The sequence below is a fragment of the Odocoileus virginianus genome, chromosome 17 (assembly GCF_023699985.2).
Source record: "Odocoileus virginianus isolate 20LAN1187 ecotype Illinois chromosome 17, Ovbor_1.2, whole genome shotgun sequence".
NCBI lineage: Eukaryota > Metazoa > Chordata > Mammalia > Artiodactyla > Cervidae > Odocoileus > Odocoileus virginianus.
Window position 1 is genome coordinate 31,753,447 of NC_069690.1, and position 18,771 is coordinate 31,772,217.

Genomic DNA, 18,771 nt, shown 5'->3' on the forward strand with positions numbered 1-18,771 from the left:
CCTAATGTTCTAATTTGCCAATCTGGGCCTTCAGATACTTTCTTAAATTATCAGTCTTGAATTTTTTTTTTTTGGCCAAGAGCATACCACATTCAAATAAATTAGCTAAAGTATTTTTTTCTATCCAGTAATTTTGTTTTGATTGCGGTAATTGCTAAATTTGCTATCCAAAGAGACAAACATAGAGGTCCAGACTTTGTTCTTATACTTCACCGAGTATTTAGTTATGAACTTTGTATGTTCACTGACTTGCTTAGTAAATACTTATTGGCAGTTTCCCCTTTTCTGAGAGTGAACCAAGGTGTTTTATCTCACCAGGATTCAAAAGGAGAATCAGTATCTGTGTAGTTATAACTTAAAAGTAATGTTTGCCTTATAATTGAATGTAATAATTGAAAATGAACTCATGTATTCTACAAAGGGAGGAGATAGCCATGTGGCTTTAGCCCTTGGGGAGTCTAAGGAGGAACAGTGCAGATGAGGCCATGGGCGATTACTGTATTGTGGTCATCCGGTGGTTCAGGACATCCAGATGACTCTGAGAGCGTGTAGGGGACAGGTGGCACAGAGGTGGTCCTGAGGGGTGTTTCACAGGAAAACCAGCCGTCAGCCAACTTGTACAACGTCGGGAAGGGCTGGAAAGTGGAGGGAGTGTGGCAGGGCAGGGGAGCCAGGCCAGGTCGTGCATGGCCTGAGGGTCAGGAGGGGGCTTGAGGTCGGATGCTGAGGTCATCTGTGAAGTGTTTGAGCAGAGGAAAGGAATGTGCATCTAGTTACACCTCAGGGTGCATGGGAGCCGTGTAGGAAGGAGGCAAGGGGGTGACTTGAGAGTAGAGCCGAATGAAGGTAGATTCAGGCCCAAGAGGTGGACGGGTGTCGAGACAGAGGGAGTATGGGGGACAGCGCTTTCCCTCTCGTCCCTTCCTGGGCAGTCATGAGCCCTTTCACACCTTCTGTTGTTTTGCACCCACGGTCCTGTGCCCACAGTACAGGGTTCTTGCTTCTCTGTTTAAAGAATGAGATCACACATTATTCATTTCTCTAAAAGCATTCATTCTCGATTTCATGTAGTTTACTGGATTTCTTTTTATCATAGAGCGCAACCAGTTTCTGCCTTTTCCAGACTGTAAAAATGTTCATTATATGGCATTATTTATAGTAAGAAAAAATTGCAAGTAACCAGAACTTCCAACAGTAGGAGGGTGGTCTAAGTGTGAGTGTTTTCTTTGACGATGGAAAGGTGACAACAAAATGTTAATCTGCTTGCCTTTGGGATTACAAACTATTTACATGTTTCTATTTATCATTTGCCATTTTTTTGACAACGAAGACTTGTTATCAGAGTGGCTCAGCATGTAATTTGTTGATTTGTGTAGTCTTAATGTTGACTAAGAAATCCAGTCACGATAGGCTGTGTGTGTGGATCTTTCATAGAAAACAGCTCCCTGTCTTTCTCTTCTTTCAGATCAAGGACACCTTTTCATTCACAGTTGAGTCATAGGCCAAATGTCCTTCTGACTTAGCCTTAAGAAATAACCTGTGCTTTTAAGTATTAGGTTTATCAGAATCACAGAGTTTAGTTTAATTATTAATTTGCTACGGGTATTTAATAGGAACAAAAAATCTGCCAACGTTATGATCAGCTCATGGAGGCATGGGAGAAAAAAGTGGACAGAATAGAAAATAACCCTCGGAGGAAAGCTAAAGAAAGCAAAACAAGAGAGTACTATGAAAAGCAGTTTCCAGAGATTCGAAAACAGAGAGAACAGCAAGAACGGTTTCAGCGGTAAGTGGTTTGATATTTTTCTTTGAATCATATTTATGATCTTTCACAATATTTATTGTCACCTGAATCTAACCATTAAGAAAGTTAGTAGAGAACTTTTGTTATGTTTTTCCTTTTTTTAAAATAAATCCAATGTAGTTGATTTACAGTGTTGTACCAGTCTTTGCTGTACAGCAGTGACTCAGTTTCTCACATACATACCTTCTTTTTTAAATATTCTTTTCCGTTATGATTTATCCCAGGATACTGAATGTAGTTCCCTATGCTATACAGTGGGACCTGTTGCTTATCCATCCTATATATAATAGCTTGCATCTGCTAATCCCAAACTCCCAATCTATCCCTCCCCCACCCCTTGGCAATTACAAATCTCTTCTCTACATCTATGAGTCTAAGAACTTTTAGTTTGAATATAAAACTTTGTTATCAACTAGCAATGTTTATGTCTTGGTGAATCTAGTAACTTTTTATATTTAGTCATGCTGTTGAATCTAAATTTAAATGAATATGTTGAAATTCTTCAGTTCTTGAAAATGCTCATTCCTTTTGAAAGGACAGTAAGAATAAGACAGTGTTTCATGGTCCTTTGTATCTTTCAGCATAATCAAAAGTCTTACTAAATTGTTTGCTAATTAAGAAATTCTTTGTTATTGGTATGTAGTTTCTGATTTGTTTTTACTTTAGAGGACAAGTGCTTTTGCAAAGGTAGAATCTTTAGTTGTCTTTTCTGCTGTCTCATGTGAGTCATGGAAGCCCTGGTAACCACAGTTAAGTTGTGAGGGGTGATGATTGGATTTTTGTTCCCCTCCCTTTATAAATGTTTTATGTATTTTTCTAAGTCTGCTGTCCTGTGCTGTGGGAGGCAGACACAAGACTGCTGTTTGAAATGAAAATGACACCAATAACTAGTTTTCCAGATGTTTCCCTCGAACAGTTCAGCCATTTGAATTTAGACATGTAACCTTTAAAAAGAAATTTAGCATTTAAATTGTTACTAATTTTATAGATAAATGAATTAAACATATTGCTTAAAAGTAGTTAATAGCATTTTAGGGGGTTTTTTTCCCCTGACTTCTGGTCCCACTCAGGAAGCAAATTGATACAAAAGTAACCTAATTGATACTTCTTCTTTATGAAAGGCCTTTAAATATATATGTAATTTCTCCCTCATATTTAGAGTTGGGCAGAGGGGAGCTGGTCTTTCAGCCACCATTGCTAGGAGTGAACATGAGATTTCTGAAATTATTGATGGGCTCTCTGAACAGGAGGTAAGACGCTTAATTTATTTAATTTATGTTAATTGATTAGGCATTTTAGCTTCATACCCCATGAACTAAGGGTTTATTTATATATATATGAGAGAATGCTTAGAGCGTTTGAGTTTTTCCAAAGTACTTGGCCAACCATTGAAGGTTTTAAACAAGGCTGCCCTGAGATCTTACTGGTGTTTTGTGAAGATGGCTTTGGAAGCAGGGAGGCCTGAAAAGAGGTGAGGACGCTGCTATGATTAAAAATAAGGGCCTGAATCAGGGCGACAGTGGTAGAAATGTGTTAAGAGGGGCCTGATAGGACAGATTAGTAGAAGGCAGAATGGATAGGACAGGAGTAGGGGGAAAGGACGAGCAGGTTAGAGGATGGGCTCCTGCTGCCGTTTTCCTGAAAGAGCAAAGGAGCCGGTGTTGGTGTGTTGGGTTGTGGACCTGAAGTTCATTGAGGGTGGAGTAGGGGGTGATGTCTAGAGTGTGATCTCTAGCCAGCTGAGCCTGGGAGAGAGCGATACGATGTTAATAAATCAGTTCTGAATAAGAATAAATTTCAGTTTCTAGCACTGAGTCTTCATAGTTGTGTTTACACTCTCTGAAGGTTGGTCCAAAAGCCACGTATTAACTTTTGCTAGTTTTGGTTTTAAAATGACTTTTTGAAAACCTCCTCTCTCAATTCTGAAGGGGTGGTCCTCTTAAGTAATAATCAAAGACAATTATTATATTGCTGTACATTTCAGGCTTTGTGACCGTGATCTCTGCAGTGATGACTAACTCTGCATTTAATTTCTTTGCTTACTGTTTGAAACTGATTGTATAAGGGGGGCATCTATAAGCAACCCAAGCTAGTATTAGCTGAATACTAGCTGAATGTGAAGCTAGTGAATGTCAGTGAAAGTGAAGTCACTCAGTCGTGTCCGACTCTTTGCGACCCTGTGGACTGTAGCCTACCAGGCTCCTCCGTCCATGGGGTTTTCCGGGCAGGAGTACTGGAGTGGGTTGCCATTTCCTTCTCCAAGTGAATGTCAAGCTAGTGTGAATGTCAAGGTGAATGTCAAGCTAGTGTGTCTGTCCCAAACTACATTTTGGTGTTTAGACAGACTGCAGTTGAATGTGCTAAGTCACTCCAGCCATGTCCGACTCTCTGCGATCCCATGGACTGTAGCCCTCCAGGGCCCCCTGTCCCTGGGATTCTCCAGCAAGAATACTAGGGTGGGTCGCCATTTTCTCCTCCAGGGGATCTTCTTGACCCAGGTATCAAACCTGCATCTCTTATGTCTCCTGCATTGACAGGCGGGTTCTTTACCACTTGAGAGTCCCTGTAAAATGAGAAACTCTGTCAGGAGTTGACTAAGGCAATGTCCACTGCTAGGAGAAGAGTTTCAGAAGACCTAGCCTTGTGTTGGGGTCAGTAGTTATGATTTTCGGTACAGGTTTTCTCATGGAAGTTTGTGCTTATAAACTTGAATTAAGTTTTGGGAAGATAAATTGTATAGCTGAAACCAAGTTTTAGTTGAAATTTGAAGGATGATAGTCTTAAATTTGCAGTGGAAAGATTATGTAAGATTAGCAAGAAGTGTTTAATACTTCAGTATGTCTAGTTAATTTAAAATTAATGACCTTAAGATTTTGGTTCCTGTCTGTGTATTTTTTTATTTTATTTTCTATAAAATGATATTGAGACTTTTTAAAATGAGGCAATATTAATGTTAATAAGTGCTTCATATGGTCATTACTTCAGTGATCTGACATCACTGTGTGTCCTTTAGGTCTAAGATCCATTAGCTGAAGTATCTGCTGCGTTCAAGGAAAGAACTCTTCTCACATTGTAGTGGTGGATTTAAAAAAAATAGTACATGTACTTTCTGCCTCTCTGCCTCTGTTATTCACACAATGAGTGTTTATTAGATCCGTATATAATGACCATCTGTTAGATGTTATGGTACCACTGCTGCTGTTGTTAAAGTGCATATGTGGTGTTTCAGTGTCTGTTAAGATAGTTATAGTCTGTGGTCCTCTTTAAGTTTAATTCTATGTAAATTGCATTTCTTCTTTTTTTCCTTCAGAATAATGAGAAACAAATGCGACAGCTCTCTGTGATCCCGCCTATGATGTTTGATGCTGAACAGAGACGGGTCAAGTTCATTAACATGAATGGCCTCATGGAGGACCCTATGAAGGTTTATAAAGATAGGCAGTTCATGAATGTTTGGACTGACCATGAGAAGGAGATCTTTAAAGACAAGTAATTTAAATTTTAAATTATTCTCTAATAGAAGCTTATATGAGTTAGTGAAAGGTATTGGCATTTACTTGTAAATTGAATTGTTTCCCCCAAAACATGGCCCCATTTTGGCATTTGAATAATGTGGGAGGCAGAGAAGACAGATAGGATGCAACCTGCCTGTAAAGTTATAGCTGGAAATGTAGGTACCAGCTTAGAACAGAGTTGTGGAGGCATTTTAAGAGTGCTACCCAAACCTGAGTGGTGTCAGAATCACTGGGGGTGCATTTTAAAGTTACTGATTTCTGTGCAATACTGTATCCCAATCCAGTCAGTTCCTGGTGGACTGTGCCCAGGAATCTGTGCCCTTTAAGAGGACATTGGCCTTTAGAAGTCACTAGGAATTAGTCTACATTATATTTGTATTCCCAAGGGCTTCCCCCACCTCTTTTTAAGTTGTTAAAGTGTGTGTGTGTGTGTGTGTTGTTTTTCTTTTTTTTTTTGAATTTCCTCATTTATTACTTTTTTTTTTTCCATTTATTTTTATTAGTTGGAGGCTAATTACTTTACAACATTGCAGTGGTTTTTGTCATACATTGAAATGGATTAGCCATGGATTTACATGTATTCCCCATCCCGGTCCCCCCTCCCACCTCCCTCTCCACCCGATCCCTCTGGGTCTTCCCAGTGCACCAGGCCCAAGCACTTGTCTCATTCATCCAACCTGGGCTGGTGATCTGTTTCACCCTAGATAATATACATGTTTCGATGCTGTTCTCTTGAAACATCCCACCCTCGCCTTCTCCCACAGAGTCCACAAGTCTGTTCTATACATCTGAGTTATTTTTCTTTTACTCAGGTTTATCCAGCATCCAAAAAACTTTGGACTGATTGCATCTTACTTGGAAAGGAAGGTAGGAAATGGTTTACACTGAGATTGTTGATAGATTTGGGTTGGTTGCTGCTTTGAAGGTTTTGTGTGCTAAAGCACAGAAGTAGTTAGAGTTTTTGCAAGGGGCTTGACACAGAAAAGATTCTTATGTGAATAATATAGTGGTATTTACAATCACATGATGGTAATTCTAAGCACAACACAGACTAATTTTCATGGTTAATGAAAATGACCTGATACTATGTTTCCCTAAAAACACACAGGTTACAGTGTTTTTCTGAACCTCATTAAACTTCTAATTAAAATTTCGGAGTCCTGATTTTCCCTGAATTTGTTCCACAATGTATTATTGAATGTTGGGTTTATGAACAAAATATTTAAAGAGACATTTTGCGTATTTACTTATATAGAGGAAGAAAGAGAATTTAGTTACTGGTTAATAAGAAAGTGCTTAAATGTTTCTGATAGTTTCTGGTATCTTTTACATAATTTGTATTAAGATAGCTGTAATTGTCCATCAAAACAGTAGAACTATATATCTATATATCTATCTATCTATATATATTTTTTTACAGCCTAGATATGCCTTAAAGAGCTAACCATTGGTGTTTTTCTCCAGTTTATATTTTGAGAACACTAGAGATTTTCCTTGAAGATGTTATTTGGTTTTTTTTTTAATTCAATCTCATTGGATACTCAATTTTTTTATAGAGTGTTCCTGATTGTGTTTTATATTACTACTTAACCAAGAAAAATGAGAATTATAAAGCCCTAGTAAGAAGGAACTATGGAAAACGCAGAGGGAGAAATCAGGTATGTTTCATTATTGTATGGAAACTATTTCAAGGTTGGTGGAATATAAAGATGAAAAATTTTATAATAGGGGCTTTCTCTGTACTTCAGGAATTGACCTTTCTATCAAATTAATTAGAATGTTATGAACATGCTTTGATTATTTTGAAATTAATATATATTTAATGTGTTGCATTTTCTATTTTGAATGCATTTTAAGTTTCTGGCATACCAAAATTAATGAGAAGTTTTATATTTTCATGCTATTGAAATTGTGCATGTCAGAGTTAACAGTTGTAATATATCTTAATGAATACACCACCCTTTCCAGTCCTTTGGTCTGTGAAGGGGACAGGTAGAGTAAGGTGACAGGAGTCGAGGGTTGCTTGCTAAAATACTTGGAACCTGATTGTTTCAGGTTAGCTTCAGTTCTGGGGTTGAAGCACTCAATGTCAGAAGATTGTGTCTAATGCAGTGCAGTGTGTGTTTTCACAGTGACAGTTCAGAACTTTAGAAGCTCTTTTCCTTCGAATAGCTGCTCAGCTGCCACCACAGCTCCCTCCTGCTCTTCTGTTTGCCTCATGCCCTGAGACCACTGGTAGGATGGTGGCACCTGTGGACACAACAGCTACTGCCGTCATGAGTGTTCTGACATGCTTTGTTCTCCACAGCCCTCACCTGCCTTCCCTGGTCACTCTGATCTCTAGATACAGATTCTCTGATCTCCAGATACAGGTTCCCTCATGATGTGTGGTCAGAAGTGTCTTGTGTGTTCTGGGTCATTGTTTCCTCCAGAGCAATGCCACCTCTTGGGATGTGGTCTTACATCCCAAGACTTCAGAAACAGTGTTTTTTGGTCAAGAAAAGTATAGAGTGTTTGAGGAGTCAGCTGTGTAAGGGCTGCTGGAGGTCGGGGGAGTAGCGATGGGGATGAAGGGCCAGGACTGAGACCCTAGTAAGTGAGGGGCATTGGTGGGTGGTGTGTGCAGAGCATAGATGACCCCTTGATTGTAAGGTTCTGCTGCGGGCTAGTTTCAGGCAGCAGGGCATGTGGGAGTGTTTGCTTACCTGAAGACCCTGGTTGGTATTAGGGCAGAAGAGTATTGGGGGAATACAGTTACATGTGTTGTTAAAACCCAAGGACAATGTACCTCTTTCCTTGTCTTCAGCTGAGTTGACACCTTCCCATGGCTTCTTGGGGCTGTAAACTGTTTCTGGGTTATGCAGCCCACTTGCTAGACAGATAGCTGAGTTTGTCATTTGTGTACCATCTTGTTGTTTCAGATGACAGATGAATGCTACCTTTGTGGGGTGCAGGGTGAGGTTACTAGCATTTGAAACAGGTCTTGTGACCACTGTGGTATACTTGAGAGTTGGGGTGAATGAAACATTCCCAGTTGTAAAGCAAAACTAGTCCCAGTTGGAGAGTATGCATTTGAAAATCTTCCCGATTTCTTAGTTTTCTCTAAGGTGATAATGCATACCCAAAAGAAAATGAAACTTGCAATTAGAAGGGTATGAAGCTGTGAAGGTCAGATAAGGCCAGTGAGGGAGTTGTGGTATTGAAACAATCTAGCCAGAGTGCAAGAGTGGATGGATTCCATTCTTGGTGAATTGTGGAAATTTCATAGAATCAAGATCATGAGGACAGAAAGCAGGATTGACAACAGTGGAAAGGTGGGATGGGGGAGGCACTTGAGTAGATTGCAGGGTCCTGGAGGTGATGCATGCCCATTGAAGATGGTGGTGGTGATGCCCTGTGGGAGGTTTTGATGGGCATGACCTGAAAGTATTTCACACACAGGATATCATGTTGATAGAAAAGGTAGTGACTAGCATCTTGAATCTGAAGAATAATGACAAGGCCTGATGAGCCATGTGATAAAGTCATCTCTGTGTTCCTGGGAGACTTTGAGAGTCAGTTCTTAACACTAAATGATGAAGAAAGGTGTCATAGGTAGACTCTGAAATTTATAAAAAGAAGATTTTAAACACCATGGTTGAACAGTGTTCTGGAAGGGGTGGTCGGGAACAAGACGGGTTCTGATTCTTCCTCCTTCCACCTGGGTTAGAAGAAGGCAGTGTAGGACATTTTCTGGAGAAAACTGAAGAGAAATTATCTTAAGGAAAAAGCTAATGGTAGTTTTGGGGGGTCGGTAAAAGACTTTGAGTTTCCATCAAAAATTAAGGAAAATTTTGCTTTGTTTTGGGCAAAGGTGTGAAAATGTTGGGTGTGCTGAGGGTAGCCTGAGCACAGACCCTGTGGGAAGGGGCAGAGGCTGGAAAGAGGTACTGTGCCTGGGATGGTCCTGTTTGGTTAGGCCGTTGGATTTCTTCAATAAACGTAATAGAACTCAACACAAACTTAATTTTACTTTTCTCTCAGAGTCACAATTCTAGCAGTCGAGACAGCAAAGATATAAGGGTCCATATCTTATCTCTCCCAGTCTTTGTTATATGTTTATTTACAGGCACTTAGTTGTAATTACAGCTTAGATATATTTGAGTGTTTACTTTTCACTTTGTTGTATCCATAGTATTTTTCTAAATTGCTTCATTCTTGATTATGACCATGACAGTCTACTATTCTGGTAAATGAATGTTTCCCCAAAGACAAACAACATAAAGAGGTTTCTTGTAGTATTATCCATAATGATGAAAAAATTGGCAACATGTTAAATATCTAATACTAGGGGCAGTGGTTTGATAAATTATAGTTTATCAAATTTCACAGCAGAATTGAAATGTTTAAGTGACAGATTAGATGTTGAAATTAGAGTACCAACCTCAGATTTCTAAGTGGAATTCTAACATTGTCGCCTCTCTGGATCCAAACATAAGGAGCATTTGTGTGTATGTACCCTTGTAAGCAATACATACAGACTACATTAAAGAGCTTTCAACTGATTTTTAATGCATGACCCCTGGTTACATTGTGGAGGATTAATTAATAAGTTTAATTTGTTGCATAGATACTTATTATCATTACAATTTTAAGAGCTGTTTCTTTTACTTTCCAACTTTACAAATGATGGTTCATTCTAGCAGCAAATTGCCCGACCCTCACAAGAAGAAAAAGTAGAAGAAAAGGAAGAGGATAAAGCAGAAAAAACAGAAAAAAAAGAGGAGGAAAAGAAAGATGAAGAAGAAAAGGATGAAAAGGAGGACTCTAAGTGAGTTAGTTAAATATTATTGTTATTTGAAAATAATGAGATTGAATCTATTGAAGGTATAAAATTTTAGATTTTAGAAAAATCAATGGGATGTGTGCTTTGTTGCCTAGTGGTTATTTGACATAATTAAGGGGTGGAATATTCTAGTAAGTATAACTTTTGGATTGATGGACTTATTTGCCAGATATGACCTCGTATGTTTCAGAAGGGATGGACTAAATAGTACACAGTGGTAGTTGCTTGTGTAGTTGTTCATTTCTTTTTAATATTTATTTTGTTATTTCTCTAATCTTCTTGGAAATACTGAAGCTTTGTCTGATTTTGAGGCAGTTAAAGCAGCCTAAATCATTTGTCATGGTTTTTAAAGTGTTGAATACTCATGCTATTCTAATTTTGTACTTTAGGAAGAGGAAACCTATAGTTTTTTGCTTTTCTATTTTTTTTACTTATTCAGATAAAACATTTGTCCTCGCCACGTGGTCAGTGGTTATAAGTTACTCATAAGTGCTTATAAGTTACTGCCACATCTCGTTTTGACTTTGTTCTTAAAATCCCTGGTTTGTTTAATGGGTGCTCGTATACTGCTTCTGAGAGCTCAGTCTTCTGGAGGGTGCAGAGACCTGTATGACGTGTGCTCTTCTCGGGCAGTTTATAAGCCAGGAGGGGAATTAGGCAAGATCCAAGTGGGAGGGGAGGAAAATGGCCTGAAAGGCAGGTGCGGAAGCAGTAAAGTGTGCTGGGAGACTGAAAAGAGCTTGAGATTTTCTTCCACCTGCATAGCCTAGAGGACTTCATGCAGGAGCTAGTGGTCAGTGTGGGTACAGTAGAGGGTTTAGTGTGGATGGACAGGCCTCCTTGGGAAATGGCAGATAGTGGTTTCATTAGACTGGAACATCAGACGCCTCAGGAGAAAAATAGGAGGAGGCTGGGGTTCGATATGTAAAGCCTTAAAGAAAGCTCAATGTGGACTTCACTCAGGGAGCCATGTGGCTCTGTTTAGGAATAGGTAGGATTAGCATTGCTGAAATGGTTTCCTGCTATAGCTCTTCCACTAGAATGTGGCTCTGTGAGCAGTTTAGGATGAACGGAGAGGTGGGGGCAGGCGTGAAAGGCTGGGGCTGGGCTTCTGGGGCTCTGGACATGCGCAATGGTGATGGAAACACAAGTGGTGGGAGAAAGGTTAGTGAGATGGAAGGTTCACTGACGGAGAGTGACGAGTGCGGGAGAGAACTGCAGGCGCGATCAGGTCTGTAAACTGGGTGATGGTGAGGGTGCTGGTTCTGTCGACAGCAGGCAGTTGGGGCCCAAGGGAGCAGGAAGCAGGGTGGGAAGGGCGGGCATGTATGCGGGCAGATTGAGTTTATGTTGATGAGAAGCCCAAGTGGTTATTCCAGGTAACTGAGTTTTTTTGGGGGGAGGGTTGGTTCAGTTTCTGTTTGAAGAATTCTCAAAGCTTTAATCTTTTTGGTATATGTATACTTTTAAATCACACAAAATGTTCTTTGGCCACTGTTTCTAGAGAAAATACCAAGGAAAAGGATAAGACAGAGGGGACAGCTGAAGAAACTGAGGAGAGAGAGCAAGCCACACCCCGGGGCCGGAAGACCGCCAATAGCCAGGGCCGCCGGAAGGGCCGGATCACCAGGTCCATGACCAGTGAGGCTGCGGCGGCCAGTGCTGCTGCGGCCGCGGCCACTGAGGAGCCCCCGCCACCTCTGCCACCGCCACCAGAGCCCAGTGAGTGGACAGGGCTGGAGCGAATGGGCCACAATTTTGTTTGGGATTCCATTTCAGTGCTGGGGTGCGGCAGGAGGGACATCTGATACTGGCAGCCTAGAAATACTGATCTGAAACTCTGGCCTTTACATTCGTTAGACTGTAATATCAAAGTCTTCTGAAAAAGAGCACCAGCCCTAACCTCACTACCCTAACACCGTGGGTTTCCTTTGTACTTAGTTGTAATCCTAGTGTGCGTGCCACCTTGTTTTCTGAGGTTTTAACTGGGCACGTGTCATGAATGTTTTCTAGTTTCTGGGTGATCTTTATTTTCACTTTTGATAGCTTTGAGATGTTGGCCATCTCATCCCCCTTTAAAGCTAACATAGATGGCACTGTAATGAAAAAAACTTGATTCACATGGCATTTTCTTTCTGTTAAATTAACCTTCATAGGAATAAATTCTTAGACAAGGAAATACTGGATCTAAGCACAGGCATTTTTCTCTCTTATTAGGGACTGTCTTCATTAGTTTAAAAAAGGATCATATTAATGATGAGTCCTGTCACTGGTGGCTCAGTGGTACCAACGTTATCATTATATGAAGTATTGATGTGAAGAAAGTGCAAGTTCTGGGAATGACAAGGATAAAATGAAGGAAATAATTTAGACAGGTGGATGGGGGCAGATCATGGTGGGCTTTGTTTTGACTATATCCTGTTTTGCTTACAAAGCAAAGATTTTTAAATAGACGAGTGTTGCAATTAGATTGGTGCTTTACAAAGATAACTGGTGAGAGTGTGGAGGTATATTTGGAGTTAACAGATTATATGCTTGGTGCTGTATAATATATGGATGATTTTACTCTGACTTACTGAGTTCTACCTTTGTTTCAGTTTCTACTGAACCTGTAGAAACTTCTCGATGGACAGAAGAAGAAATGGAAGTTGCTAAAAAAGGTAAATGATAGTAGTTCAGGTTCTTTGGGTTTGTTTTAGTTTGTTTGTTTTTAGGGTTATTAGTAATGAGTGATACGGAACTAATTTCTTTTTAATTAAAAAAAAAAGTTCTTCCACAATGGAAGCAGAATTTAGAAGTACACTTAGAAGGTCTTTTTGATGGTATCCTGCTCTGTAAGTTACCCCAGTGTGTCTTGTTTGAGGGACCCATTTTTGAGGGATTTAACATACTCTCTCATTTTATTTTGAATGTCTTGTTAGAGAGCAGGTAAGCTACTTTCAGTTTTATAGAAGAGTTATGATTAAATGCTCTTAATGTTGTTTTGGAGGGTATTTGATATAAAAAGTCTCTTATTTAAAAGTTGCATTTAATAGAATGATAACTATTTCCTCAGTTTGCATTTAGTAAGGCTAAGTTTTATTACAAACTGCTAAGAAATTGTGTTATGATTCAGAGGTGAGAGCATGGACTTTGCAGCCAGACAGATGAATGTTTGAGTTCTGCCTCTGACACTTGTGTAGCATGTGGTCTTCATTTTACTCTGGAACACTACGGGTTTTTTGTTCTTCTCTTCTTGCTTATAAATGACCTGTATAAAGTACAGGTCATACAGTTTGAAATTAGCCAAAATTTCTAAAAGGATAAATAATTGGTTTATAAATACTTTTTAAGTAAAATAATTTTGAGAAAATTTAGCCAATTCTTTTGAGGGTTAAGGATTTACCTTGAAGTTCCAAAGAGAAATTATTGCTAATAGCTTGACCTTTTGGTGACACATTTCAGATTTATTTTCTATTTAGCTGGTAATGAGTAACACATTTAAGAATCATGTAAACTTTGCCTGAAATACAGCAGTTTAGAGTGTTCTGTCCTCAGAATAGTTTCATTTGAGGTGTGTTTGCCGTGACGGTTGTACTCACATGCCTTGCTGTCATCTGACCATCACAGCACAGTAAGTGGATGCCCATGTTGCCACAGTGTGGTCTGGTCAGAGGCACATCCCCACACCTGACTGCTCAGGCCCCTTCCTTTCAGCTTTTGTCATACGCTGGCAGAATCTGGAGGTGATCGTCAGTTTTCATTGTGAAGGAATCTACTGGTGTTAACCTTGAAAAGTTGATGTTTTCCCCACCAATTATTGAATTTGCACTAGAAATTCCTGCTTGGATACATCTATGTCTAATGTACAATCTCTGTGTTTATGTGTTTATATGCCCATATTTCGTGCACATATGTTTCTGTGTGCATATGTGTGTCATTTGTTGGAAGGAAGTCAGATTGAATAGGTTCCTGTGATGCATTGTATTACAGAAGGTTTAAGACAACCTGGTTGATATTTTCGAGGGGATCCTTGATTGGAAATGGACTGGGGACATGTTGATTATACCTGGAGCCTCAAGTATGTGTCTATTTGATTGCCTTGTTAACCTTGTGCTGATACAGTGTTCCCCAGGATCTAGAAGTACCTAACCACACAGTTGACAGTGTCTGGGCTCTCCCTGTGTGTCCGCATTGTTCTGGTCCCCTGGGAGATAACACAGCAAGGACAGGGTCACGTCCTTCCAATATTGAGCATGTTTGAACTTTGGGTAGAAAAATAGAGCTGTTAATGAGTTTGTGTCAATCACATTTTAATAAGCATTGAAATGTATCAATAAATAACTGAAAACGCATTGTTAATGATGGTGAGTGCAAGGATTTAGGGGTATTGTATTATTTTTCTTGCTTGCTGTATCAGGTGACTATTCAATTAATGTTTGGTTTGTTTTTAAAATACAGGTCTAGTGGAACATGGTCGTAACTGGGCAGCAATTGCAAAGATGGTGGGAACTAAAAGTGAAGCCCAATGTAAAAACTTCTATTTTAACTATAAACGGAGGCACAATCTTGACAACCTTTTGCAGCAGCATAAACAGAAAGTGAGTATATCAGAGGTGGTGAATCTTTTACTTGTTTTGTGTGTGTGTGTGTGTGTGTGTGTGTGTGCTTCAAAGATTGGTTTTGAAGAAAACTTTTTTGTAGCCTTACCTATATTTCTTGGCACAAGTTGACTGTTTGTTTATTGCCCAAAGAGTAAAATTTCTGTTAGTAGTAATGGCAGTGCAGTACTTTTGAATTACTGTAAACTGGATTTGAAAAATATGAGCATTTTGGAGTTTGAACTTTAGAGTTCTGTTGACCATATTGAATGAATTGATCTAGCTTATTAAAAAAGATGTTTTCTCAGAGACTCCATGGGGTAAAGACTAAAAACCAGCAAGTTTTGAAGTCTTATGGAAAAAATTATTTAAAGATTATTAGAGATTATTGAAAATGCCTTAACAGGAAGTTCCAGTGTTCTCAGTCTACAGAGCCCTTTGAGGGCTCCATGAATATTTTGTTTTCATAAGAAAATTATTAAGATGTTCCCTTTCCCACTATGTGGACATTTGCATCCTTGGCGTCAGAGAAGCTGTGAGTGAGAGTGCTGGTACCTTAGTGTGGACCGTGGTGGCACTGCCAAACTCAGTGCACTCTTCATCTCCAGGCAGTTGCAGCTTTGTTTTTGTAAAAACGGCAGTTTCACTTAGTGCCCTCAGTGAAGCAAATAAAACTTGACTCTGGTAAACCTTGAGCCTTGCACATGTGTCTATATGATAGTGGGCAGGGCAGAGAGCCCTCTGCACTGTCTTGGGCCAGGGTAGCACTCAAGGAAAGGCACACTTGGGTTGTTTGAGCTCCAAGCTAAACAAACCTCGCCTTTTTCATGGAATGTCATTTTTAATTAAAAGAGTGACACTTTTTAGACCTGAAAAGTTTGCAGACATTTTCTTGAAAATGAGTGAGCCTGGAACAGACTTGTGGACTCTGGGAGAAGGCAAGGGTGGGATGTTTCAGGAGAACAGCATTGAAACATGTGTATTATCTAGGGTGAAACGGATAACCAGCTCAGGTTGGGTACATGAGACAAGTGCTCGGGCCTGGTGCACTGGGAAGACCCAGAGGGATCGGGTGGAGAGGGAGGTGGGAGGGGGGACTGGGATGGGGAATACATGTAAATCCATGGCTAATTCATATCAATGTATAACAAAAACTACTGTAATGATGTAAAGTAATTAGCCTCCAACTAATAAAAATTTAAAAAAAAAAAAAATAAATAAAAAATAAAAAAAAAAAAAAAAAGAAAGGTAAAAAAAAAAAAAAAAAAAAGAAAATGAGTGAGCCTGTCTTGAAAGAAAACATCCATTAATATTGGTTGCCATTTTAAAATTTCCAACTTTTAGGCAAAAATTAAAATTTTGGTAAATGCATCTCTCTCAGCATGAGCTTAACATCTTCACACTACTCAAAGACTTTTCTGATGAGACTGTCTAGCTGCTAGCATTATGAGGAATTTTTATTTTTCTCAACATAATTTTCTGTGTCATCTACATTCCATGACATTATTTTTATTAGAAAATAAATGTGTATGTTATTTTTACTATTTTTGGAGGGGGAGAAGAACAGGAGTCTTTAGAGCTTTGGCTGTTTGTCCATGTAAAGTGATGCTACTGCTAAGTCTTCAGTCGTGTCCGACTCTGTGCGACCCCATAGACGGCAGCCCACCAGGCTCCCCTGCCCCTGGGATTCTCCAGTCAAGAACACTGGAGTGGGTTGCCATTTCCTGCTCCGATGCATGAAAGTGAAAAGTGAAAGGGAAGTCACTCAGTCGTGTCTGACTCTGAGCGACCCCATGGACTGCAGCCCACCAGGCTCCTCCGTCCATGGGATTTTCCAGGCAAGAGGACTGGAGTGGGGTGCCATTGCCTTCTCCAGTAGACTGATGAGTAGTTCCAAAAATAGTTTGGATGTGACTTTTGATCATTTTGATAAAAGCGATCCATCTGCGCACAAGGCCTGTTAGTGGTCCCTGAGGGGACTGCCCCCCAGCCAGGGTGCTTGTCAGATATGCAGCTGCTGGTCTGGTGCATGCCTTCTGCCTCAGCTCAGCTGTGAGAAGGCTTGCTTCTTTCCTTTCAGTTATGTAAATTCCAAGTAACAGTATTTTTACTCTTCTAGGCCTCACGGAAGCCCCGTGAAGAGCGAGACGTGTCTCAGTGTGAAAGTGTGGCCTCCACTGTCTCAGCACAGGAGGACGAGGACATTGAAGCCTCTAATGAAGAGGAGAACCCTGAGGACAGTGAAGGTACCACCACTCTTCCGTCTGGTTGTGGCGTCTGCTGGCCCACACGCATGACGGGTACCTTAGTTGTTTGGCTGTCTAGGAATTACTTCATTCAGGAAATGAGAACACAGTGTATTTATCATTCAATCACACATGTATTTATGTAGCTCCTGAGATGGTCCAGGTGCTGCAATTGAAAGGTCTTGAAGGATGGCAGTCCTGCCTGAGACACTAAGTGCCAGCGTCCATAAGCTGTCAGTGTGTCTCTATCGTTGCCACACATATTGGTTCAGTCATTAGCTTCAGTTTCATTTTCCTCTTTCTTTATTTTATCAAGCTTGATTTATGTCAGCATTTATAAAGCTGAACATGTCATATTGATGTTTCCATGAAAAAAATGTATTAATGGCCCAGAGGCATTGGCCAAAAAAATGTCAAGAAACTTAAATAAAATCCTTTATGCTATTTGAAAAATTAATGACAACTTCCTCAAAAAGTAAATGTTTTCTTGATTTTTTTCAAATTAAAAAAGGTACCTAATTTACTTTAGTTTACATTACTATTAAAGTTTCTGTGAATTTCTTTTAACTGTCCTCTTCTCAAGTGGGGATTTTCACAATGAGGATTCCAGTAGCTTTTAATATGTTATATCTAACGTGTTCATGTTTTATGTATGCAAATATTTTCTCTATCTCATTTGCTTTTTATTTTATCTTTAAATTACCAGAATTTAAGCTTCGCAGGTAATTGGAGCTATTTGCATTTTCCTTTGTAGGCTCTTATGTTTTAGGCTTAAAAGGGTCTACACCTTCCAGGAGTTTTAAAAATACTAGATTTTGGTTTCTCTACAAATTGTTGTCATTGGGTTTTAAACTTAAACATTTATCTTGAAATGGGTTTTGACTTTGAGCAATAAGTGAACTTTATTCTGTGAGGTTTTGTGAAAACCAAGGTGGTATTGCCAAAATGGAGAGACCATTGGAGCAGACTTGCCTGGGGCGAGCTGAGGGGCTGCAAGCAGTCCAAAGGGGTAGCTGGCATTTGGAAAGAGGTCCTCCGAGTTTGCTGACTTCAGTAGGGTTGTAACTGGTAGCCAATATTGCCTGGGTTATAAATGTACATGAAGTCTGTATTTCACAGGACTAGGCGGCTTAAACAATAGAAACGTACCTGTTGTTTTAGTGCTTAGTCACTCAGTCGTGTCCAACTCTTTGTGACCCCAGGAACTTTAGCCCAGAAGGCTCCTCTGTTCATGGGATTCTTCAGGCAAGAATACTGGAGTGAGTTACCATTTCTTTGTCCAGGGGATCTTCCCCACCCAGGGATCGAACCTGGTCTCTTCTGCATTGTAGGCGGATTCTTTACCATTTGAGCCACCAAGGAAGCTCTTTAAATTAGGGCCCAATTTTTATGACCTCATCTAACCTTTATTATCTCCTTTTAAGGGCATTATTTCCAAATATAGTCACATTGAGAGTTAGGACTTTAACGTAAATTTGGGGGTGGGGTGGGACACAGTTCAGTGCATTACAAGTCTCTTTGTCATATGTATGTTTATTTCAGAACCTGGAAACCTGTTGCGTGAGCTGACATATTCTTAAAAACTGAACACCATGAAATGACTTTTCCTTCTCTTTTCTTCCTGTTTCTTTGTCTTAGTGTGAAGCTTTTTCCAAACTGTCAAATGAGGTTGCCAGGTTAATTACAACCTGGTATGACAGCGATGTTTCCATGGGCTCTAGTGTGGACTGGCCTGGTCACATCATGCCATTTGTACATGTGTGTGTATTGTGATGTCTGGTGGTGGTGGTTTAGTTGCTAA

General features: G+C 39.8%; 1 protein-coding gene across 22 annotated transcripts in view; it reads left to right on the top strand.

Moving 5' to 3' along the window:
* NCOR1 (nuclear receptor corepressor 1) overlaps window positions 1-18,771 on the top strand; it is a 120,644-nt gene that overhangs the window by 48,973 nt on the left and 52,900 nt on the right. For 16 of the 22 annotated variants that reach the window (XM_070479155.1, XM_070479154.1, XM_070479153.1 and 13 more), the window contains 10 exons: window positions 1,614-1,786; window positions 2,964-3,054; window positions 5,115-5,293; window positions 6,132-6,186; window positions 6,876-6,977; window positions 10,002-10,129; window positions 11,649-11,866; window positions 12,742-12,804; window positions 14,585-14,724; window positions 16,844-16,970. In XM_070479155.1, the coding sequence (XP_070335256.1) occupies window positions 1,614-1,786; window positions 2,964-3,054; window positions 5,115-5,293; window positions 6,132-6,186; window positions 6,876-6,977; window positions 10,002-10,129; window positions 11,649-11,866; window positions 12,742-12,804; window positions 14,585-14,724; window positions 16,844-16,970 (1,276 nt within the window). The remainder of the gene's footprint in view (window positions 1-1,613; window positions 1,787-2,963; window positions 3,055-5,114; window positions 5,294-6,131; window positions 6,187-6,875; window positions 6,978-10,001; window positions 10,130-11,648; window positions 11,867-12,741; window positions 12,805-14,584; window positions 14,725-16,843; window positions 16,971-18,771) is intronic. The other 6 variants (XM_070479157.1, XM_070479159.1, XM_070479174.1 and 3 more) reach the window with 1 other exon arrangement.